Raw genomic sequence first — 18,617 nt, 5'->3', positions numbered from 1 at the left:
AAGGAAGTGGGGAAGACATTGGAGATGTTGGGGAGAGGCAGATGGATGTCTGCGAGTTTGAGGCCAGCCTGATCTACAAAGTGAGTTTCAGGAGGGCCAGGACTGTTGCATAGAGAAACTGTCTTGAACTCCACCCCAAAATTATTAGCCTTGAATTTGGGCGGAAGTAAGGGAGATTACAGGACAAACAGAAGGGAGAGGACACAGTATGAGTCAGAGGGAAGAGAGAAAAGGGGAAATGATGTAACTATATTTTAATTAAAAATTTAAAATTATTTTTAAAAATTGAAAGATGTGTAAGAGTCATGGTTAAATGAGTAAAAAATGTAATAGAAAATAATAGTACAGGAGGGATGACAGGGTTTAGATGGAGAACTGCTTTTCTCTTTCTTTTTAAAAAATAATTTAGGTAAAAATACTTTAGAAAAACTCCAAATGATAAATATCTGTGGCTGCGATCTAGGAAAGTCTGTATCGGAGAGAGCCCATCATGTGATATGGGACATCCTGGGAGCCTGTCACTGGGAGTAGCATGGCCATGCAGACCTTCATTCTCCTTAGTCTGAGACCCACCAGAGATACTTGCACTATAGAAGCAAGAAAGTCAGAGAAACTCAGGCTAGAAGCCAACAGCCCAGGGCATCATTCATGAGGCTGTACTAACTGACTGACTTTTACACCAAAAATTCCGAGGCAATTTTTCAGCTAACTACTTATAATTCATGTTTAAAAAGTTGTAAGACTTGGTGTGTTTCTTCTGTTACATTTTCGTTTGTGTAAGGCGGCTGATTTTGTTTGTTTGTTTGTGCTTCTCTCTGAAGGATCAGACTGGGCACATTTTCTTTTGGGGTGCCAATATTAGCCTTCAATTCAGTGTGAGCATATGAAGAGCTGGCGGGGGCAAAAGGAAGTTTCGTGAAGCATTAGCATGCACATTAGGTGTCCTCAGGTGAAGCTCTGTTCAACTCAGGAGGACATCACACTGTGTAGCAGAAGAGGCAGAAGGTAAGGCGCCCCCTGGCGTCAGCTCCAGAGTCACCACCTGGCTAGGTTCTGACTAGAGCATCCGGGAATTTCAGAAAGCGGTTCAGTTCTGTTAGCCTCTTAGGAAACAGACCAGAAAGGGAGAGTTGTGACAGTATATCCTCCGCTCCCCTTCCGAAGGGTGGGAGCCGCTGCTGATTTAAGACAGACCATTCTGCTGTCAGCTTTCACAGGAGAGCCATTTAAGAAGTATTTACTACTGTTGGGATCTTATGCAAAACGGTATTTTCCACTACGTTGCTCTATTCCTTTACACAAAACCCATCCTTAGAAGCTAGCCAAACGATGATACACGCCATAATGGCTCGCCCAGGCGGCAGAGCTGCTCGGGGGACTCAGCGAGGGAGCCATCGGGAAACTCAAGCTCACACTCGCGATTAGAAAGTCACTAAGACTGGAATGTCCGCCCGCGGCTGGTCGCTTGGCTGCATTCTGACTCATAAACCTATGTGAGCGTAGAGGAATTGCCCAGCCTTTCTGCCTTGTCTTGATGTTCTACTCAAAATAGAAAACAAAAGTACCCAAAATGCAATCGTATTGTAAAAACGAAATGGGAGAAGCACCTGTACAGGACAATGGTCGTTTATCGTGGGTTCTAAAGAAAGCACTCAATAAATATTGCACATTTGCTATGACACTGGAAGAAAACCATGAGACGGACCAATAGACTCAACTTCGTATCAGGCCAGAGGCACACCGCTGCCTATGAGAAGAGCAGTCTAGAAAAGCAATTTCCTCCATTGATGCCATCCCCCCCCCCCCAATACGCTGTATTATCTTTGAAAACTGGTGGTGGCCCTCCATCACACTAACAGTCATATCAAAGCGACACAGGTGGCTGGAGAAACAGTTGAGTTGGATCAGTCCTCCTGAGCCCCAAGCAAAAGGTTATGGTATGTTCCCCCACCCACGATAACTTCTCTATTGAAAACCCAGGGTTTGCACGAACCAGCATCAACCCCACTGATAACCTAAAGGAAGGCAGCTTTGTCCAGGAGCACTTCATGGAAGGAGAAGCATCTGACTCTCCCCTTGCAATGACTGATGATGAGGTAATGCGATTTTCAGAACATTGTGTTTCCCAAAAAACTTAGCTTAGTGTGACGCTTTGGAAAGAATACAGAGTGTCAGTCCCTACCTCTCCCCAGATGGCTCTTGAGCAAAACATTTTAACTCTGTAGGCTTCAAGTTTCTCATCTGTAAGATAGAGTAGTGACTTTGTCCTTATAAATGTATACTCTGAAAAGTATCATTTGGATATGTGTGTGTGTGTGTGTGTGTGTGTGTTATAGAGGTGAATTGATCTACTTTCTAAGCAAAACAAGAATCCAAAGAATGGCAAGTAGGGGCTTCCAAAGCAAACCTATTTAAAAACGATTTATTTTTTATTATTTCATGTATACGGGTGTATACATGTATACCTTCATGTATGGCTGTGAATTATGTGCATGCCTGGAGCCTGAGGTAACCAGAGAAAGGCATCATATTTCCTAAAACTAGCGTTACAGATGGTCATGAAGTGATTACGTGGGTGCTGGTAATCTATTCCAGATCCTCTGGAAAAGCAGCCAGTGCTCTTAACCTTTGAGCCATCTCTCTAGTCCCCAAACCAAAAAGAAAAATTATAGACAAAAACCTTTTTTGGTTTTTCAAAAAGGAGTCACTGGGACAGCAAGAGAAATCATCAGGTCAGGGGGCTTGGTACTACTCTAAAGATCCGGGTTCGATCCCCAGATCTTATGCGGTAGAAGAGGAGAGGAAACTCCCACAAGGTGTCCTCTGACCTTCACACCATATGTACTACATGCTCCCTCAACCCCATACTAAATAAATAAATGCCAAGGAAATTTAAAGTATCATTTGAAATACATATTTTTGGGTGTTTTGTTTTGTTCTGTTTTGCATCAGAATCTCAGGAAGTTGGTGCCTGTTTTAATGACATATAAAAGTGATAACCATGAACTGTTCAGCTCCTGGATGCTTGTAGAATATGTACCTCCCCACACTAGCTCTCCTGAGTTGCTCCTTCTAACACACGTGCCTAGCCTTGCAATGAAGTTGGGTAGGGTCATAGCATCTGACATACTTGTACTGGTCTGTATTGGAGCTGGCTTTGAATTTCCAGTGAAGCTTCCCTTTGAAAGAATCCAAGGCTGTGAGTAAGTACAACTGTCACTTTGTTTATTGGTCACTGTGTCCTATAGCTTGTGCTTTTCCCTACTGTTCAGTGTGTCATGACACTCTTAGAACCTGGTGACTGACTAGGTTTCTTGACTATTGTACAGAAAACAAATAAGCAATTATTTCTGAAAGCCAGAAAGTTAACCACAGACACATTGGTGGGGAGTTTTTGAAGTCTAGGAAGACTCACTGGTTTGTTGCTATTGGATATTCTCTGTATGGAGGTGAACTGGTGGACAGCAAAGCACACGAGGTAAGTGCTCATCGGGACAGACTTCATAAAGGTGGTTTTCTTCCAGTCGTTATCCACCATCTCTTCTCTCTATGGGGAATAGAAGATCAGCTTTTATTTATCACAAGATCGACCATGAATAAGACAAACCAATGAATCCTCTAAGCCCCACTCCCTACTCAGAAGTTCATTTTTGAAATTGGGACCTCAAATGCAAAGTGGTAATGCTGAAGAACCTGTAGGAAAAGTCACTTGGTTTTGTCAACACCCTGGAAACGACTGAACTACACTTTGGATCATATTTCTCAGGGAAAAGTAAGTTTAACTGGCCTATCAACTGGGCAAGAGTTTATCTTTCTAAAAACAAAAATCCACAGTGCTAACCATATTTTAAGATTTGATCCTTTAGTGAAGAACAGGCTGAATCTTGCAGAAGGAGAATTAAGCAGTCAGGAGCTGTGTCGCCATGTGTAAGGAGAGTAACGACTGTGTAAATAGTCAGTGAGGGCTTTCCTTCCCCAACCCCAGCTACCTACATTGAAGAGACAAGGTATGGACACCAAAGTCAAGACCCTGGTTACCGCTGTCAGGAGGGATTCCATTGTTTGACCCCACTACTAACTTGTCTGGTTTCTTCATCCACACCAGTTCTGCCATCCTCTGTCAATCAACTACCAGGCCTCGGCCAAGCTCCTGCACGTCTGTATACAACCACTCTCCAGATGGGAATATTCTTACCATTTGTGGGTATGTGCTTTTTCCAGAGAGAAAAGTTACCTCACAATAAAAGTCTCCTGGGATCAGTTTAGGTCTTTCTTCTAACAAACCAGAGAACCATCCTGCTCCCAACCAGTCTCCGAATCTAGCAGAATTAAAGATGTAGCCCTTGAAGTTGAATAGGTCACAGGGAATGGGAGGTCAGTTTGTCTTTTTCATGCCCCACCATTCTTTCCTCTCACCCACTCCAAGGCAATCTGATGACACCTGCACCATCATCACATTTTAATTCGTGGGTCAAACCTAAAATTTTATCCTTTACTATTTCTTCTCCAATCCAAACTGAATTTCCCAAAGAAAACCACCTAAAAACTGGGTTCGTTCTGGGGCTGAGGACATTTTACATTTTAATCTTTATATATTAGCTCTTTTTATTTGGTTTGCACCTTTTCAAGGATCAGTTTATTATTAGGAGGATGGGTTTCCGTGATATTTCCGATAGTGAATCAGAAAGATGGGAGGTATAATTTCTAGGCAGAGATCAATTATATTGAAGAGTGAGCCTGTCTTTAAAAAAAAAAGATTTATTTATTTTATGTATATAAGTGAACCATTGCTCTCTTCAGACACACCAGAAGAGGGCATCAGGTGCCCATTACAGATGGCTGTAAGCCACCATGCGATTGCTGGGAATTGAACTCAGGACCTTTGGAAGAGCAGTCAGTGCTCTTAACTCCTGAGCCATCTTTCCAGGCCCCCCCCCTTTTTTTTAAAAAGGAGCCTGACTTTTTTTACACATCAAATGTGTCACGTGCATAATAAACCATAATTTCAAGGTAATGGTTTTTAGTTAACAATGCCACTCATGAAAAGGAAACACGGGAAAGCGTCCTGTACAGAGTGAGTTCCAGGACAGCCAGGGTTATACAGAAAAACACTGTCTCAAAAAAACCAAACAAACAAACAAACAAACAAAAAAAAAAAAAAACAAGTACCCAGGCATGGTTACTGCAGCCCATTATTAATTCAATGTTTCATAGATTCTTTCTGCAGGAAAATCTATAGGCATGGTGTTCCCTGAATTAAAGAACCAAGAATTAGTGTAATGATTTTTTTTTTTACACAGCTTTATCTGTTTTAAAAAGAGGGCTTGTTTTGAACTGAAAAGTCTAAATAGTAAGTCTGGTCTAGAAAACTTTAAGTGTGTCATTGATTTTTTTCATGACTAGTGGTTTGTGTGGTTAGACAGAGCCCCCAGCTGATCTCTGTGTATTGTATTCTTTCTTCCTTAAAAATTTCAAGGTGAATTTATTGCTGGACTGTGATTTTATAGGTTGATAATTTCCTAGAATCAAAGAAAAAAAAGATTGCTAAGATGTATCCTTAATCTTTTAAATTGATAGCTATAGCATTTAAGTTCAGAATTCAGGGTTCTCTTCTATGGTAAATCAAGCAGTTGAAGTAGTATTGCAAACTGAGTGTGCACAGAAACAAAATCTTAAAAATACTTACCTCTACTGGCATATTTGAAAGTGCTGAGTATTCTTTCGGATGAATGATGGAGATATTGTAGGTTGCCTTCTTGTTGGGTTCATCGAAACAAGGGAAGGACTTCCTGGCGTCTGTTGGTTCGTGGTCAGTGGCCGCTATGCTCCTTAGGAATAAACAGAGACACAATGCACACGGCCCTTCTGACAGTCCCTGTGTTTCTATGCCTATAGAAAATATGGGCTACATTATTGTAACTGTTAACATTTCCATGAGCTCTACGAAACTATCAAATGTCTGTCAACAGATTTCAGAATTCTGAGGGTATTCTACCTAACACCTCCGAGCAATAAAGGACAAATACCCGCAGGCCCAACTGCCTGTTTGTAACTGTCGTGAGCTGTGAGCAGGTGTGTTCCATCATGGAGCAGAGGAGTATCCTCTCAAACCCTCCCTTTTCCCAGAGGAACATTCCTCCCTGCTTATGCTGCATCAAGGACAGCACTCCTGCTCATTTGCAGGCAAACTTGGTGCTGAGCCATCACCCTGGCGAAGGGCATGTTAACCTGGTCTGAAGCCCCATTTTGAGGACTGAGGGCATAGCTCAGGAGTAGGTGATCCATTGCTGTGTACAAGGCCCTGGGTTCGATCTCCACCACAGTCTCTAAGTTCATCGTCTCTAAGCTCACTTTTTGAAAGACAGCAGCATTCCTCATAGCTGCTACTAGGCATGTGCTTGTAGGCACTAAACTACAACTGTTTAACACTTCTGCAATTTAAAAGTGAAAATATGTGTATTGCATATTGCAGTAAGAGAATATGGTTTATATTTGCTCATTGGATGAAACAGAAAATACAAACAATAGAAGTAAGGTAACATTGATTGCTGTCATCAATAATTTGTGCAAGAATCATGTTAGGTTCTCATGGACTAGAGAAGCAATCACAAAGAATACTAAGCTAAAGAGCCAGAAGGGGTGGCTCCTGTAATTCACCCCTGTAATCCCAACAGTTGGGAGACTGGACAAGGAAGATTACTTATAGTCTCAAGCCAGTCAAGGTACACAGAGCCAGGCCCTGTGTCAACAACAAATTCCAAAACAACCACACACATACACACATACACACACACACACACACACACACACACAGAGAGAGAGAGGGGGGGGGGAGAGAGAGAGAGAGACCACGATCACCACCACTACCACAATAACAAATGCTAAGTTATTAGCTCTTTTTATTTATTCTAAAGCTACTATGAAGCCCCCACCCTTACACACACAGATGCACACACCATACTCCTACCAATACACATTGCAAACATTACTCTGTTCCCAGATGATGAGTTTCAAATGACACTCTCCATTAACAGGAGCCAAGGTTCCTTAAAGAAAGGGCTGCTTCTAGGGATGGGTAGACAAGTGGTGGTACATGTCTTTAATTCTAAAACTTGGGTCCAGAGGCAGACAGATCTCTGAGTTCAAGGCCAGCCTGGTCTACATAGTGAGTTCTAGGACAGCCAAGCCTTCTACACAGAGAAACCCTCTCAAAACACAAAACAAAGTCCATGATGACCCAGATCATCTTGTCATGCCAAGAAAATAAGGAGTCCTCAAAGGATCATGGGAACAAGTCAGGAGACACAAGTGTTTGCTAGACAGGATTAGTACTTGCCAAACCTATGGGAGCTGGAACATTAAGATCAATGGATGGGATTACAACTCACTGAATAAACTATGAACCCATGAATCATCCTCATCCTCCTCCTCCTTCTTTCTTCCTTCCTCCCTTCCTCACTTCCTTCCTTCCTCCTCCTCCTCCTCCTCTTCTTCTTCCTTCTTCCTTCTCCTCCTTCCTTTTTTGTGTGTTTTATTTGTAGCATGTAGACTAGGCAGGGGGAGCCACACACTATGGCGGAGTGTTGAGAGCAGAGGCCAGCTTGCAGGAGCTACCTTTCTTCTTCCACTATGTGCCTTCTAGGTCATCAAGTTTGGGCATTTGGGCAAACTAAACCATCATTCTGGTTAGTTTTTGACAAGTTAACAAACTAGAGTCATCTAGGAACTGGGAACCTCAATTGAGAAATTACCTCTATCGACTAGCCAGCATGTGTGCCTGTGGGGCATTTTCTTGATCCATGGTTGTTGTGGGAGCTGCTACCCCTGAGTTTTATCAGAAAGCAGGCTGGGCAAACTAAGGAGATCAAGTCACTAAGTAGCACTCCTCCATGGTCTCTATTTCAGTTTCTGCTTCAGATGTTTGCCTTGAGTTCTGCTGGTCTGTGACTTGGTTGTATAAGTCAAACATTCTTCCTCATGTTGGTTCTGATTGGTGTTTTATTACAGCAGAGAAGCTAATTAAGACAACCCAGGAGCTCTTCTTTGATTTTAAGTTTGATTTACAGTCTTATTTAACTAAATGATAGACATTTTATTTCACAGTGTTATAGATTCAGATCAGGACTTTGTGCTTGCTAAATTCATATTCTACCAATGAGATACATCCCAAACTCTTAGAGACCAGGAATTTTAGAAGGAATACCAGATTTAGAAAATCTTTCCCCAGCACTCTGGGAGGCAGAGGCAGGCGAATTTCTGAGATCGAGGCCAGCCTGGTCTACAGAGTGAGTTCCAGGACAGCCAGGGCTACACAGAGAAACCCTGTCTCGGAAAAAGAAAGAAAGAAAGAAAGAAAGAAAGAAAGAAAGAAAGAAAGAAAGAAAGAAAGAAAGAAAGAAAGAAAGAAAGAAAGAAAGAAAGAAAGAAAGAAAGAAAGAAAGAAAGAAAGGAAGGAAGGAAGGAAGGAAGGAAGGAAGGAAGGAAGGAAGGAAGGAAGGAAGAAAGAAAGAAAGAAAGAAAGAAAGAAAGAAAGAAAGAAAGAAAGAAAGAAAGAAAATCCTTCATAGATGTCAAAAGAATCAGGTATAGACATATTTGCATGTTTCAAATATTCTCCAACAAAATGCATGGGAAATTACCTGAAGCACAAGGTTTGAAAAAAATAATATCACCAAGCCAGTGATGGTGGTACACACCTTTAACCCGGCACTGTGGGGTGGGGGGTGGAGTGGCAGAGGCAGGCAGATCTGTGAGTTCGAGGCCAGCCTGGTCTACAGAGGGACAACCAAGGCCACACAGAGAAACCCTGGCTTAAAAAACAAACAAAAAGTGATACCACCAACAATAACTGGCTTATAAGAGTAGAGACATGGGCTGTGTCTCCTGGTAATATCACTTCCTCAGCCACTACATAGTCTTTCTTCCCTGATACTCCTGATAGAAATGTTCCTCTAACATTTTTAAAAGTTCATAAGAAAGCCACGTAAATGGAAACTGGGGGCATTCTTAAAATAACCTTTTCAGAACTACTGACATGGAGAAAAATGAGGCAAGGCTGGGGAACAACCTGGGTTTAAAGGAGGTGGTGGTCCTGGCCAGAGGTCCAGATGGACACATTCTGGGAGGAGCAGGAAAGCAGCCAGGCTGCTACTGAGTTAACGAAGAATCTGAGTATGAGCCCTGGGTTGCATAATTATTTTGAGGCTAAATTCTTTGATTAAAAAAAAAAAGTTAGAGAATGCCTAGCACTTAAATATACCCTGATGTTAAGATATAAGTGAATTATTTAAAGAGAAAAGAGAGGCAAATGGGAGCAAAAGGTAAATAATTGGTGAATCCGGGTAAATTATTTTTAGAAGTTCTAAATACTATTCTGGTAATATTTCTGTAAGTTTGGTTTTATTTTTTAAACTAAGTCACCTAGAAAAACCTTAGCCAAGAATTTGTTCTGCAATGGAATAGTTATTGATTAGTGTGACGCTAACAGTTTAGTAAACCAAAATTTCATTGTTTTTTGTTTCGTTGTGTTTTGTTTTTTGAGACAGGGTCTCATTGTGTATCCTTGGTTGCCCAGGAACTCACTCTGTAGACTAGCTTGTCTTTGAACTCACAGAGATCCACCTGCCTCTGCCTCTACCTCTGCCTCTGCAGGGATTAAAGGTATTCACAACCAAGTCCTGCACAAAATCCTTAATTTTAAACATTTTGTAGGTTATACTGGATTGTAAATACATTAGACTCTGAAGAATCCCTCATATTTTCCCTAGAATAGGAAGGTCTTATGACACAATACAGCAAGGGACCACCCATGCTACCTGTTTTAAACAATTGTTTTGCCGGGCAGTGGTGGCGCACGCCTTTAATCCCAGTACTTGGGAGGTAGAGGCAGGTGGATTTCTGAGTTTGAGGCCAGCCTGGTCTACAGAGTGAGTTCCAGGACAGCCAGGGCTACACAGAGAAACCCTGTCTTGGAAAACAAAAACAACAACAACAAAAAAACAAACAAACAATTGTTTGGATTTCTGATTATTTCCCCCCCCAGAGGCAAAGGAAAAGGAACAATAATGTTTCAGTTTAATCCACCTTAGAAATAAGCCAACAAAGTAATGAGAAAGAGAGACAGAGACAGAGACACAGACACAGACAGAGCAGGGAGGGATCTGGAGCTCAGGCAAAAGTCTGAATAATTAGGAAGTGAAGCTGTCCTTCCAGGCAAGACCCTTTCATTGTGTACGTTTTCAGAAGTCCTTTCTCTGCTGAACTCTAGAGAATAAACTCCCCAGAACCCAGGTGAGAGAAGAATGTTTAATTCTTTTTCATTCTCTCCTTTAAAAGGACTCTGATGAGTTGTTCTCCTAAAATAGAGAGTTGCTGTTTTTGCTTGTGGACAGAGCACTGGAGAGCTGCAGTGTCTTGGCTCAGTGGGTCTGTTTTGCTTTGGTGGTGGTCTCAGCAGTCATGGGAGCCTAACACGGTTACAGTGGCTGGGCTATGCAGGGTTAGGGTTAGGGTTAGCATTAGGGTTAGGATTAGCATTAGGGTTAGGGTTAGGGTTAGCATTAGGGTTAGCATTAGGGTTAGGGTTAGCGTTAGGGTTAGTGCTAGGGTTAATCACTAGGGTACAGATAGGCAAGATGTGTATTGGTTTGAGGGTTGTTTTCCATTGCTTTGTCTTTTTCCTTATCAACATGAAGAACCCTGGGATTTTAAAGGAAAAACTCTTCTAAGAGGAAAAATTCTGAGAGTTTAACCTTTTGTCTTCCCACATGTGACCTTCAGCAAGTCACATCATCAGGGTGAGTGGAACTTAGTCACCAGAGTAAGCTTGCCTGTCGCACCCTGGGGTTCATCAAATGATGCAACTCCTCAAGACACACCCCTATAAATCTAGAAGATAAACTCTGTAACCTTTGCCTTTCTGAAGAAGGGTCATGCTGTGTGATCCAGGAGGATCTTGAACTCATCCTCCTGCCTCAGGCAGCCCAGAATTAGGATTATAAGCAGGTGATGAATTAGCCTGCCTCCATTTTAGCCTTAAAAGCCATCTTATAGTAAAGACAAACTAAGTTCTTTCTGTTTATGATTAAAACTCTGTTTCTGAAGGATTGGACTATGCCCTACCTGTAACCATAAGTAAAGTAGTTTCTGTAACCATAACCAAAGTAGTTCTGATACAGGTACCAAACCTTTATTTCAAAAGGTTATTATAACCACCTATGTTGCTAACCCATTATATATATCATATCATATATCATATCATATCATATATCCACCTATGACTACCTATTTCTGGTTATGGCCACCTTGCAATCGTATCTTTGTTTCAAGAAGTCATTATGACTAACTTGTTATATGTAAATTCTGCTCTTGGAACCTTGCCTCTTTTCCCCCACAAATCTCCCATTTATAAACTCCTCATTAATATCAAATGAAAATATAAAGGCAGGGTAGTTCTCAGGCAATTTCACCAACCACACAGAAGAGGGTCAATGAAGTTGCCACAGAGGGGGACAGAGCAGAGGCAGAGGAAAGAGAAAACAGACACAGAAAGAGAAGAGAGACAGAGGATTGGGAAGGGAGGGGAAAGGGAAGGGGGAGGGAAGGGGGGGTGAAATTGAGAACCAAAATGTCTGGGTTATACAGTGAGGAGCCGCTGGATGAGAAAGCCCAGCCCCCGGGGTTGGAAGGCTCATTGTAGAGGGCAGGGGAGATAGCTCATGCACATGAGTCAAAAAAGCTTTCATTAATTAATTTGGCCATCTTGGTTTGGGTCAGGGGTCTTTTTCCTTGAATCTTTGGGATTGACACATGCACTACCACACCGGGCCAAGACTTTCCGACATGGTGCTTTCTGTAATCTAAGGTATTTAAATCCATTTATTTGGTTGGACTATGCATTTGGAAAAAACACATGTGTAAGTTCTACAGGCAATACAACCATATTTAAAAATGATAACATGTGCTAGGTGGTAATGTATACCTTTAATCCCAGCCCTTAAGAGACAGAGGCAGACAGATCTCTGTGAATTTGAGGCCAGCCTGATCTATGCGATGATTTCCAGGACAGCCAGATCTACATAGTGAGACTCCGTCTCAAAAACAACAACAACAACAAAAAGTAGCTTGTTTCTCCTTTGGTCTACTCAAGAGCTCAAAAAGCTCTGCTGACATATGACCAACTCATTTGTTTGTTTTTCGAGGCAGGGTTTCTCTGTATAGCCCTGGCTGTCCTGGAGCTCACTCTGTAGACCAGGCTGGCCTTGAACTCAGAAATCCACCTGCCTCTGCCTCCCAAGTGCTGGGATTAAAAGCATGTGTGACCACTGCCCAGCTATGACTAAGTCTTTTGATTGTCACCAGACTTTCCTACATGCTAAGCAAATTTGAAAATAAGGTATATAGCAATATAAAATGATTTTATAGCACAATCTCTACTTCACAATTAAAAATCCTTTTTGAAATCTGAGCTGGACTGCAAATGAATGAGAATTGCCCAAGAGTATCAGGAGACACTCGGAAGTTACCCTGTAATATTCTGAATAACTAATTACACCAGGCAGATGTGCAGACTTCTCAAAGAGACCTCCCTGGGCCATAGTGGGTTCATAAGTTACTCGTTCGATTGAGGGCTCTAAAATCTCACTCCTCATATCTTATTAACTCACCATCAGGGAGAACCTCTGTCTGTCTTCCCCACCAAGGTGCTTTGGAGAAAGCTGAGGCAGGAGAGGCAAGGCTCTAACTCACAGCCCTGGCCACTCTGTATCAACTTTAGAAAACAAAATCCCTGGCACTGTGCTCCCCAGTAATGACTCCCAGGTTGTGCTCAACAACTTAATAACAAGAGCCAGCAAGGCAAACAAGAAAACTTGGCTTAAATCCTTAAGCAGAAAGGCTTCTGGTGTAGGGCTAGCAACTAACCAGCTCTGTGTCTACAGTCTACAGAGGGTTCCCGAGTCATGCACAAGGCCTGCTCAATCGATGCAGGGTGGTCATTCACACCCCATTGGAATTGTATGACGGATTGAATGAACCAGTTCATTATTTAAATCCAAATCACATCTTTCTATGCAGAAGAGACCAAATCAAATTTTCTTGCTTCTAAAATAAAGCAAAATCAGCAGCCCTTGCACCAAGCATTTAAGACCACCTCACAGATCTCAAGCTACACTAGTAGCATTCGATGTTTGGAGAAACATCTGACGAGAGCTAAAATTTCAAGGTTAAAACTTCACGACTGGGTATACACATGTGTGTGTGATAATAATACATTTTCCTGTAAATACACTGTTCTCACACAGCTACCAAATCTTATCCTAAACTTTGGCAGTTTGCTTCACTCATAGTGAGCTAAATTCCTACCCTCTGTGTCTAACAGGCATCTACAAGTCTAAAACTGAACTTTTCTTTCCCACCAAATTCCTTGTCCTGTTTGCAGTATCAATGAACGTAAAGCCATTACACGGATGCTAGATCTTGAGTATCTTGAACCCATAACTTTAGCCACCATCAGCAAACCACCAGACCTGAGTTATTTTTCCTCCGTGTTTTTCCCCATGTGTCCTTCTGTCCCCCTTGTGATGTCACCTGACTTGCCCTCCTCTCCTGCCCCCCATCACTCTCCTATCCTAGGATGGAGAACTCTGTCCTTCCCCATCCCTGACCATGAGTCACCACAGTAAGTCTTCCTTATCCCACGAGACCTCCTTTCTCCCAGTGTCTTCCCACAGTTACCTCTAGTTCGCCTCATTACAGAAACCTCACCAACAAACTTGCTTTCTTCTTCCCACCAGGATTTCCTGGCTTTTTAACCTTCTCTGTGGCCTCTGTGAACCCCACTGTAATATCAGAGATTTAGTTTAAACACTACCAGGGCTATGAAAGAAACCAGAAAACTCAAGTTGGAAATAGTCACAAGTGATCATCTCTATGGTTGTTCCTTGCATTGTGTAGGAGCAACTTCATACCCACAACTAATGGAAAAGCTAAGTGTGTTGCACTACACTGTGCCGAGGCGTGCGTCCTGCATGTCATTCAGTGGAAGAATGTTAAAGGACATGCCAACGTGGATGTTTGTTTTTATAACCTTTCCCTGTTTTGGTTTTAGGTTCCCTGCAATGACTGTGTATTATTCATGTATAAATAAAGTTAAAAATCTCTTGTTATATCGGTACTCTTTGACCTGGTAATTTGACTTTTAGGATAATAACCAACCCAGGGAAATAAGCAGATGTGCGCATAAAGGTGGATTTGCAATGATATCCTTTTCTCATATGTTAATAATCATAGAATACTAGAATCAGCACGCAAGTTCAACAATAGGATGGGATAGAATTCAGTGCGGTCATGAGATGAGATAGTACACAATTTTTAATATCAGGCTCTTGCAAATATTTAAGACAAAAGAAAAGGCTTATGATATATTAAAGTTTTAAATCCATATAGATACATACAGATATATAAATATAACTCAGATTCAATTTTGATTGCCTAGGAACGTATGTGCTGATTAACACATTAACGGGCAAATTCATTGAGCTGTGGAACTGTTTCTATGTCTTGCAATGTTGTTATTTTTTTTTCAAATGGGGGAAATCAATCAGTTTGCTCTTGAGCATGGTGGATCTTTCTTTTCCATGTTTCCCCCTCCTAACCCCCCTCCCACCCCTCCCACCCCCGGAACAAGGTTTCTCTGTGTAGCCCTGGTTGTCCTGGAACTCACTCTGTAGACCAGGCTGGCCTCGAACTCAGAAATCTGCCTGCCTCTGCCTCCCAAGTGCTGGGATTAAAGGCGTGCGCCCGGCCTTTTCCATGTTTTCCTTTGGTTATCCTTTCTACTCAGTGTGCCCATGCACCACACAGTAACGTGAGGCTGATTCTTTATTCTCCGATAAACAGGAGGAAGAAATCTGACCCAGAGATTTTCCTTTACTCCGAAGGATGCTTCAGACAGCAGAGGAAAGGGATTCGCAGAGGACTGACCCTAGCTGGCTCCGGGTTTGAAAGGTGACCCGCAGCTTCTTCTCAGTCATTTAACTCTGCAGAATCTCCACAGGCAAATGTCTAAGCAGGTTCAAGCCCAGTGACAACTCAAGTGTAGAATGTTGCCTGGATGCCTGGTCACCACTCACAGGGCGATGGGTTTGTGAATTCAAGGAAGGAGCTTATGCCTTTTGCCAAGGTCTGATAAAAACCATTGATTTGTGTGAATAGCAGATAGGAATGTAAGAGATTAGATAGAATATATATTAGTTTTATAATAATTATAATTATTTAATGTATATTTTAAACACTTCTGCTTGGGACACTGCAGGGAAGGAAAACATTTGTGACTGCCTCTTATGTTGTGAAAGGCTTAGCATTACTTTTGTTGTTGTTGCTTGTTTTTTTTGTTTCTTTGTTTGTTTTGGATTTGGTTTTTTTTGAGACCTGTATAGCCCAGGCTGTCCTCAAACTCAGAAATTCACCTGCCTCTGCCTCCCAGAGTGGTGGGACTACAGGCGTGTGCCACCACTGCCTGGCTAAGGCTTAGCATTACTACTGCCTGCTTAGACACAGTTGGCAGTCCCAAGACTTACCCATAGGCCATCATTGATATGGGGTTAAAGCACTCTCTGAAAGCCTAAGTAGAAACATAGTTCTGACTGTAGAACAGAATACATAGCTGGGCTTCTCTTCTTAGTTGAATACCTAAGGGCCAGTCAGATCTTTTGTAATTTTCATTAAGATTCTTCTCCAGTAAACTGCACAAAATAGCAATTGATACTTAATGCAACCATCATTGCAAATGAAATTGTCCTTCCTTGTGAAATCACTGTGATATAGCCCCAAAACACCAGTGTACTGGTACTTTGTATGGATGTATAGAGTCAGATGTAACGTGTCGTGATTTATCATGGGGGCATTGATAAAAGACTTACTGTTTTCTCTAACAGGCATTCTACTGATGACGTCGAGGTTGGTGATAAAATTTCAAATTACAACAAGGCAAGACATTTCCCTTCTCAGATGAGCAAGTAGAATTGAAAGCAAGGGCAGATAGAAAGGAATCAGACCCACGAAATACAGGATGGGAAAGCAAAGAAGAAAGGCAAATAAACATTGCAGAAGCCGGATTCAGAGGAAGCACCGCACCGAATCACACCTCTCTCACTGCACACAGCCCCGCACACAGCACAAAACATAGACAGCACCGTGTACACGCTACAGCACAGCACAATACAGCACATACTTGGTTAGCCCGTTCTCCGTGTAGGTAGTTCTGTAAAAACCCACGAGGGAGCCATTCAGCCAGCCTTCGAACTCCATGGTCAGCTGATAGACACTGTCCCCACTGGTGGCCACCAGTTCTTCTTCAGCCTGGATCACCACGTACTCCTGATTCTTGTACTCGAAGCACCGTCGAACTGGTACCTGCTCCCCAGAGGGCCTCCTTAGCTCCGGCAGCTTGGTAATCTTGGTCTCCCTAATGTGGAGCCATAGATCACTAGTGGGTTTGCTCAGGTTGACAGAGATGGTCACTATGCCTGTGTACCTGTCTTCCTCCATCAGGGCCTTTATCTCCAGGTCGTAGTGAACTGGTTTGATAAAATCCGGCAGCCTGAAGTTTTTCCAGTCTCCACTATCATCTTCACTGTCAGGGCAGACATTCTGGACTTGGGGAGGCAGAGCAGTGCTGACACCGGGTGGAAGTTGGGAAGGAGCCGGGGTTGTGCCCTGCTCGGGGGTTGTGCCCTGCTCGGGGGTTGTGCCCTGCTCGGGGGTTGTGTCCTGCTCGGGGGTTGTGTCCTGCTCACACGACCTGGTCAAGCCCACAGAAAGTCCCACTATTAATCCAACTGCCACTACCACAGCACAGATGATGGCCACGTGTTTGCCTTTAATGCAGTATTTCTTAGAGGGCTCTTCCTCTTCAAAGTTCATTTTCTCCCCCGAAGTCAGATGTTACACATGAAAGGATATTAAATTGAACTAACTCTCCTCAGCTGACTTCCCTTTTCAATTGGAAGGCCTCCCCAGGTTTGGCAGCCTGGCTTTGCTTTTCCACACCTCTCCTTCCAGTGTTGATGTCCGTCCGTGTTGGGCGTCGGTGTCTCTTCCCAGTCCTGCACGTCCCCACTGGCCACTCCAGATGAATGCAGAAACCAAAGAGTAGGATGGAAACTCAGAAGAGAAGGAGGAGGAGGACGGATGAGAATGTTGGCTCAGCTCTGTATAAACAGCGTCTCCCCAGCCCTGCCCCTCCTGAACTGGAGCGAGTTAAATATAAAACAGGGCTGAGCCTATCGGGGGCCGGGGCCGGGCCGACAGGGCAAGGGGTGGGGGCTGGGAGAGGTGGAGATTTTGCCAAACCTCTGTCAGCCTTGAGGGAGAAAGCATTTGGCTAAGAGGTGCTCTTACAATAGGAAACACAACCTTTGCCATCAGATCTAGAGCTTCTTCCTGCTGTGTGAGTGTGACTCTCTCAGCCAAAGGACTTCTTAAATTTCACTATTTTATTAGGGTGTCTGCCAAAAGAGCTAAGTGTGGGTTTTTTCCTCCTCTTTTCCCTCAAATTATGTAAACATTCCAATTCTGTTCTCAGCAGAAATCATATCTTGGAGTTGGATACTTGGAGAAATTTCTGAATTTAAGGATCTCTTAGCTACTCAGTGACAGAGTTTACAGGATCAGGTAGCCCAAGGCAGGTGGTTGGAAGACAGTAGGGGAAACGCTAAGAAACTGGCCAGGTCAGAAAAGCCGGAAAGGAAGAAAGAGAGTGAGATGGAAGCCTCGAAATGACAGAAAGTTGAGGGAGGCTCTCTGCTTGTCTCTATGCTCTGGAAGCTTCGGAAGAGTGTGTCAAGTTTGGAGCAGGTAACCGGTGTAAAGGCTGGCCCTGCCCGGATAGCCATTAGGGAGTGAAGGTATGGGTAGAGGGTTATAGCTTCTTTCCTTATGAGTAGCCAAATTTCAAGCACTAGCCATCTCTGAGAATGGCAAGGCCAACATGTGGAGGTTTTGAGAATTATATATTGTACGTGGTGCACTACATAAGGTACGTTATAGAAAGTACCGTGGCATTCAAATTTAGCCCATAGCAAACAAACAAGCCCACGTGTCATGGTATAACACTTGGAATCCCAGTGCTGGAGAGGACCAAGCAAGCGGAGCCTTGAAGCTCACTGGCTACTCGGCCTAGCCTACTTGGTGAGTTAAGGCCAGGGAGAGACCTTGTATCGAAAACAAGATGGTTGTCTGTCTGAGGAACAGTAGTCGAGTTTGCCCATCCTCTGGCCTCTACACACATGCACATGTACACACGAGCACCACACACACACACACATGCACGCAAAATTACAATCTTCTCTATTGCCCTTCTTTGTTTTCTTTCCACAGTCTTCAAATCTTGGCATGGTGACCTTCTGAGAACACACTACAGAAGAACTTCCCAATTTAGCTGATGGTCCACCCATCTTGATCTTCTAGTTTTTTGGTTGAGTTTATTCTAATTTACTTTTATGTGTATGAGTGCCTTACTTGCACGCATGTCTGTGCACCATGTGTGGACATGATGCCCGAAGAGACAGAAGAGGGTGTCAGATCCCCTGAGACTAGAGTTACAGACAGCTGTGACC

At 43.0% G+C, this 18,617-nt stretch overlaps 1 protein-coding gene across 1 annotated transcript in view; it reads right to left on the bottom strand.

The window, feature by feature from the left end:
• Positions 1–17,233, bottom strand: part of Enpep (glutamyl aminopeptidase) — a 69,465-nt gene extending 52,232 nt beyond the window's left edge. Inside the window, exons 1-3 of the mRNA XM_052179266.1 lie at positions 16,232–17,233; positions 5,687–5,828; positions 3,416–3,547 (exon numbers count right to left, since the gene is read on the bottom strand). Of these exons, the coding sequence (XP_052035226.1) occupies positions 3,416–3,547; positions 5,687–5,828; positions 16,232–16,923 (966 nt within the window). The 5' untranslated portion in view covers positions 16,924–17,233. The remainder of the gene's footprint in view (positions 1–3,415; positions 3,548–5,686; positions 5,829–16,231) is intronic.
• Between the last annotated feature and the right edge of the window lie 1,384 nt (positions 17,234–18,617).

The sequence above is a fragment of the Apodemus sylvaticus genome, chromosome 4 (genome assembly GCF_947179515.1).
Source record: "Apodemus sylvaticus chromosome 4, mApoSyl1.1, whole genome shotgun sequence".
In the NCBI taxonomy this organism is placed as follows: domain Eukaryota; kingdom Metazoa; phylum Chordata; class Mammalia; order Rodentia; family Muridae; genus Apodemus; species Apodemus sylvaticus.
The sequence above is the reverse complement of the archived record's forward strand: the minus strand, read 5'-3'. Positions and strand labels throughout refer to the sequence as shown.